Below are 7346 nucleotides of genomic sequence, written 5' to 3' on the forward strand. Positions count from 1 at the left end.
TGATATAATAAAGGCAAATATTTAGAACATTATTAATACAACACCTTCATGACAGTCCAGCCCTCCAAATCTTGTTTTAATAAATAACTGAATTCACTTCAGTGATACATTTTGATCTTCATTCATTATTATTATTATTATCATTTACTTTTTATTATTATTTATTTATTTATTATTATTATTATTATTATTATTATTATTATTATTAGTAGTAGTAGTAGTAGTAGTAGTATCTTCTTCATCTTCTACAAGGACATGTTTTTGCCTAACCAGTCTCATTACGTTTTGAGTGAAATAAAATTAAGAATTATGAATTACACCAATGTCATCTATCGATAAAAACATCGATTCGATTAATTAACAGCAGCTTTTCGCACTGTGACAGTGCCGATAGATAACAGCAACTTTTTGGCACTGCGGCAGTGCCGATAGAAAACGGCAGCTTTTTGGCACTGCGGCAGTGCCGATAGAAAACGGCAGCTTTATGGCACTGCGTCAGTGCCGATAGAAAACAGCAGCTTTTTTTGGCACTGCGGCAGTGCCAAATCGGCACTGCGGCAGTGCCGATAGCCACTACCTACCGCGATAACGCTGCGTAATCAAGGCTGCTTCGGATTATGGCAGTTTGGGTTTTTCGTAAAAACATATTTTCATCCAGTTTTTTAATTCTGTTAGCCTACAATTATTTTTTTTACTTCAATGTGGGTAAATAACATAATTTTTATTTTCTGAAATTTAATCTAAATTATATTAACGTAAATGTTGTTGCTAAACTGACAAATCGGCCATATTTTTTTTTGGTCACCTGCATAACTAGCTTAACGCATTCTGTTTACGTTAATTTTCGTTGTCAACGAAGTCTATTTTACAAACCAGTCGATGCTCAATGAAAGTAATACTCAACGAAAATTGGTACTCAACGAAATGAACCAGTATTGAAGCCCATTGTTTAATATTAGCACAAACCCTTATAGCAATAGCAACATTTATACAAATATAGCCACATGGTTTGGGAGAAGCTGCAATATTATCAGAAATAACTAAAAATTATATAAATGAGAAAAAAATAATGTTTCATTAAATATATATGTAATACTTCTCATTCAATAAAAAATGTTCCAATTTTTAACTCATGTCGGGCCTGTGAGTTATTGTGATGGTGCGGCAAAAAACACGTCAACAGCTGCAAAATGCTCTCATTCGTTCGTTTTTAGCGTGATACAGTTTCCGATACAGTTGGAACTTTTGGAACGTGCTGTTTGTGGGGGATTGATGAAATGTGGGGTTTCGTTGATTTTTTAATCAGCAGAGGTCATTTTTTAAATTCACAAAAACGCTACTTTCTCTCACAGTTTTAATTCGATGTAGGCCTATGTAGGCCTATCCCAGGTTGTGAATAGTGAATGCTTGAATGCTGTAAGTTGTTCAGGGATAAGAAAGTATAATACATACTCCAAGTATTGAAATACACGCCATCGTGTTGGGATTCAATATTTCGACATTAATTATGTCATCATCAGGAATGAAAAAATTATCCATATTAGCAAGCTTATATGCACTAGTACCAAAAGTGTGTAACCAATCAAAACATTACCTCTAGTAGGTGACATAGCAATGATTTAAACAAAAGATCAAAGCACTCTTACTCTAATGATCAGGGATTTTCATAAAATTATTGCGGGAAACGTCGTTTCAGGCTATTTTTATGGTAAAAATGTCTATTTTGTATAACTTCTAAGATAATTAAAAAGTTTCATACAAATTTTATGGGTAATTGTCCTTTCTATCCGTTACACTCATTTATTCATTTATTTGGTGGTTTTAAAACAATTTTTTAAAACTTTAATTACTGACGTCCAATGAAATCCATTCTAAGCTGGTGAAGAATTATTACAAACAGCGGCTGGATTGTAGACTACATGTATCAAGCTTAGCTTTAAAATTGGCACATGGCATGATGTGGGGTCTTGTCTAGGCTAGGCCTAGGCCTATGTTATGTTGTCGTTGACACGACAGGTCTCTCCTGTTTGGTCACGCGCGGATGGTGGTAGACCACAGAGGAATAAGTTTCTTATTCTTCCATGAGTAGACAAATATAACCGTCAAATAAGGCATCGATTTTCATCATAAAAGATACAAGGTGAGTCAAACTTTTTCTGACTATCCGTCAGTAGTATTGCGTGGCCTACCATGTACCACAGTCCCACTACTCTACTGCAGCTAGCTGGCCCTATGATAGAGTAGTAGTAGTCAGTAGTAGCAGTAGGCCTATAGCTAGGTCTAGGCCCCAGTTTAATTTTAACACAATATTTCCAGGGTGAGTCTACACTATAAGATAGTATGCCAGCGATGTTCTAACGAAAGTATGAGTAGGCTAAATCTATATCTAGGCCCACTTTTTAACTGTTTACTAGGTTAATCAAAAAAAAAAAAAAGAAAAAGAAAATCATTTTTTTTTCACTCATAGAAGATATGCGGCGAGGGTGATAACTAATCATATTTTTATTGGGCCTTCTACTTTTATAGTCCTGAATTCAGCTAAATAAAACTTGTCTGCTAGTGTATACCGTAGTATAACCTACAGTAGGCCTACTGTAGATATCCAGACATTTGGACTCTGTCAATTAATGAAGTAGAGGCCTAGGCTTTTCTACTTCTAGTTACACCATGGCAGTATAAAAATACCCCATAGTTACACACACTAGCCTATGATTCATCAGTACTATTACTGCACTATTGCTGCTACCATGAGCTGGAAAATGTGCGCGACCGGCAGTCGGATACATTGACCATTACTGCGGAGGAATTTTTTTTTACACATCACAATTTAATGCGTACTGGTAATTAAATTTTATATTTTGCTTGTCCAAACCACTGTGTAAAGATAACATTTGGTGCTGGAGACAATTTATCAAGATAATTTTCAAGGTCAGAGGCACAAAATATTTTTTCCAGGCCTGGCTGCTACTACTACTATTTTTAGTCCTGTATTGAATGCTATACAAAATATGCAGTGATAATCATTACAAAGCTGTCCAGCTGTATGTCTTCATTTTGTATTATACAATATTATTTGAATATTAAATACTGTATTAACAATCTGTTTACTTTTTTCAGCTGGGTAAAGGAAAAGGAAGCTGCATGCCATTACCTCCTATCAGAAATGATGAGATATCGATGTCATGCTAATATCTGCAATTCAACACCCTTGTCTCCATCAGTTTTTAATTCATTGCCGTCATTTTTTTGTGCTATTTTGTAGTTCAGTATTAAACTTACACAGTATTCAGTATCACAGAAAATATACCTTGTTTAAAATGTAATGTGCTTTTTATTTTATTATTGTTACTATATTTTATATATTATTTAAAGAAAAAGTTTTTTAGCTACACTTTTCTAAAAAAAATATTAAAGATGTTGAAGAAAATACAAAATAACATTACACAATGTGCAAAATGCTGTTTTTGCTTCATTTATTGAAACCGTGTATTAGTCGCCACTTGCTTATCCAAATAAAAAAATAGCAAATAGCAGATTACAGTAATCGTAGTTAACCACGTAGTATCATCTTACATACATTACAACATTTCATAGGGAATGATTTCACTTTTAATTGCCCTGCAACCGACCTAAACTTTGGCAACCTAAAGCCTGTGAGTTTAGGGCTATTAGCCCTCTAGTTTATGTTAATGATGCATTGGAGAATCCTCACTAGTGTTTTACTTTTGGTTATCCATTATTAGAGGGCATTTTATATTGTTTTTTCTCCTAACATTTTGTAATAAATAAATAATAAAATCAGAAGACTGCAGCCTGCAAATCCAAACTATGCACAGTGTAGGATAATTCAAATCCTAAAACTGCAGCCCACATATTAAAATATGCATATCGAAATATATTGGTATTAGAATAATTTTTTTTAAATGCAGTTTGTATTTTGTCATAATTGTGTCCTATAATTCATTCTTATAACCTAATTATCCCGGTAATTTTTTTTCATATAGTTAATCGGTTGTACTGGGGCGATGTTGGTAATGAAAATGTAGCATTTTTAGATATGTCCACTGGATACCGTCAAGAACTTATTCTGATTGTTCAAGCAGTGACTTTGCAGATTTACAATACATACCTCTATTGGACTGATTTAGATAAAGATCAAATATATCGTGCTGACAAAACAACGGGAGAGGATATAGTAGCTTTCAGTGAGGATGATGATATAATACCATATTCTTTGTATATCTCTAGATTTAATAGAGAAGGCAAGTACTGCGTAAATTATATGTTTTTTGTAAAAACATTGAAATAATACATTTACTTGCTTGTCTATAATGATAGAATATGTTGTAAACCAAAACATTGTGTCTACTTTTGTACACACACATTGGCAGTTAATAATTTATTTTTTTTATCTTTTATTGATTATAATATATTGCTATAAATTCAAAGAAGTGGCACTCTTCGTGTGTGGTTTCTTCTATCTATTGCTAATCAGATTGAATTATTTTAACTTAAAACATGATGTTGAATGGTCTGATTTTCTTTCTTAAAGTACAACATACAGTATCATATTTATATACCCTTATATAGGGTTATTCAATAACTTGAATCAAAATTGTTCCTTTTAAGAGTTGGTATAATCTGTATTTAATTTGTTTTTTGACCAACAGAGATAACAGGTGACTTCATAATTGTGAGCAGTGTCACTACACCTGGAATCTTTTTCTCATACATTGACCATGACAACTTAGAAGATGTTGCGTTTCAGCAACTCGGTGTTTTTCCCTCTCCTGAATTCCCAACATCTGTAGATTACACCCCACGCACCTTTGACATCTTCTGGGCAGATCAGTACAATGGTACCATATGGAGGTACTCTTTGACTGAAGAATATACAGAAGCTGTAGTGTTAAACTTAGCAAGTAAGAAGGTGTTTTACAATGGTACTAGCCACTTTAGACGGTTTTTCATAAGTTTCAATCTTCAAAGTTTGTAAGTGATGTTTGTTTTAAAAGAACAGAGAAGTATTTTGTTACTTTCTTTCTTTGCATACTTCCGTCTTAAAACAAAAGCGGCAAAATTTCTAATGCTTTAATATACATCTAACCCAAGATCTGTGATTTTCTGTTGATCATTCTTGACCTTTCATCCAGCGCTTTGTAACCTACCCAGAAAAAGGCACTTTATAAATATCATCATTATTATTTTATTATTAACATTATGCTAGACATACAGCCCACACTTTTTTATCCTAATCTTTTGCTTCCCATCAGCCACCCAGAGTGCTGACCGGGTATAAGCTAGAAGTGGCTTAGCTGAGCTAAAAAATAGCTTTAAAATATATTGTAGATTCATACACATACATATAAAGTTATATATTTACATTTACGCAAGTTATTGCCATGTTTGCTTTGCCTTTCGTTTTTAGATGTGTCACTTGCTGTTGACCGTCCCGATAGAAAATTGTTCTGGACCGATGCTTCGAGGAATGTTATTGAGAGAATGAAGTTTAATGGAAATGGCAGACAAGTTCTTATAAACGGCGTAGATGATCCTCTATCAATCACACTTGATGTTCCTCAAGGGTTGTCTCACATTTGATTCTACATAATCATTCAAAGCAAGCAACCAAACAAACCACATATTCCGGAAAAGGCATTCAATTACCAAAAATGTCATTTATCTCGTATATTGTGTTGTAATATTTGTGGTAAATAATATGTTGGAGAAACCAAACAAAAAAAAACACTTTTTGTATGAGAATGATACAACACAGATCATCTATCAAAACATCTAAGCTTGATCAACCATTAGCCAAATATTTCAGTTCAGGTGGTTACTCAATCGCCAATTCCAGAGTTATTGCAATAGATCATAATGCCAATTGGAGGTGCAAAAATCGTAAGGATAAGGAAAATCACTAGGAACTTTTACTCAAACCACCACATGCCATATTTTGCATTCAAAATTAGGAACGTTCTCACAGTATACTAAATCAATCCAATGACATCCAAAATTTAATCCATAAATCATTTGGCTTATTCATAGAGGCGTGCCTCTACAGTTTAGCTTTGGCTTTCTTGTACACATTTTGCTCATGTTGTTTATTTACCCTTACTGCCCTGTCTCACATGGCACATTGTTTCTAATCATGCTTGCATACTACCTGGCTTTTTCTACCCTCACTCACTCGCTACTGACGAAGTGACTAGTACATATATACATATATATATATGTAAAAAATTAAAACGGAACAGTAGAGATAATCCGATCAGAAAGACAAAATAAACTAAGCATCCGCTGGAAGGAATCCCAATATCTGCAGACGGATCCGTTTCAGCCTTCCAGGCCTCATCAGTGCAGCTAGGGTATAGACCCAAACGAAACGTACGACCAGCTTAGGTAGGGCCCAAACTAGTCTCACGACCACTAATGATTACAGAGCCAAACCAAGGCAATATATATACACAGCCCAGGTATGAATGCAAATAGTGGAATACAAGCTATGTGGCTCGGTTCCAGTAGATACAGAGAATATTTTGTCATTCGTAACGCGTCCTACGAAATTCTTACGAGACAGCATTAGTCCGTTAATTTGTGAACAAGATCGGAGATCCAAAGATGCAATCTCTACCATGCATCAGTGGCGGCCCGCTGGATCTCAATAGAGATTCTTTAATAATATATAAATTTTAAAAGGCAAATGGGAAAAACCCATAAAACAGCAAACGGCCACATAATGCAAAACTATTTAAAATTAAAACGGAACAGTAGAGAAAATCCGATCAGAATGACAAAATAAACTAAGCATCCGCTGGAAGGAATCCCAATATCTGCTGACGGATCCGTTTCGGCCTTCCAGGCCTCATCAGTGCAGCTAGGGTATAGACCCAAACGAAACGTTCGACCAGCTTAGGCAGGGCCCAAGCTAGTCCCACGACCACTAATGATTACAGAGCCAAACCAAGGCAATATATATACACAGCCCAGGTGTCAATGCAAATAGTGGAATACGAGCTATGTGGCTTGGTTCCAGTAGATACAGAGAATATTTGGTCATTCTTAACCCGTCCTACGAAATTCTTACGAGACAGCACTAGTCCGTGAATTTGTGAACAAGATCGGAGATCTAAAGATGCAATCTCTACTGTGCATCAGTGGCGGCCCACTGGATTCTTTAATAATATATAAATTTTATAAGGCAAATGGGAAAAACCCATAAAACAGCAAACGGCCACATAATGCAAAACTATTTAAAATTAAAACGGAACAGCAGAGAAAATCCGATCAGAATGACAAAATAAACTAAGCATCCACTGGAAGGAATCCCAATATCTGCAAACGGA

General features: G+C 34.9%; 1 protein-coding gene across 1 annotated transcript in view; it reads left to right on the forward strand.

Moving 5' to 3' along the window:
• LOC117110104 (low-density lipoprotein receptor-related protein 4-like) overlaps window positions 1-7346 on the forward strand; it is a 20689-nt gene that overhangs the window by 11962 nt on the left and 1381 nt on the right. The window contains exons 5-7 of the mRNA XM_033252705.1: window positions 4005-4262; window positions 4671-4922; window positions 5429-5585. Of these exons, the coding sequence (XP_033108596.1) occupies window positions 4005-4262; window positions 4671-4922; window positions 5429-5585 (667 nt within the window). The remainder of the gene's footprint in view (window positions 1-4004; window positions 4263-4670; window positions 4923-5428; window positions 5586-7346) is intronic.

Source organism: Anneissia japonica, unplaced genomic scaffold, assembly GCF_011630105.1.
Source record: "Anneissia japonica isolate Jap-2015-1 unplaced genomic scaffold, ASM1163010v1 scaffold287580_len341680_cov180, whole genome shotgun sequence".
In the NCBI taxonomy this organism is placed as follows: domain Eukaryota; kingdom Metazoa; phylum Echinodermata; class Crinoidea; order Comatulida; family Comatulidae; genus Anneissia; species Anneissia japonica.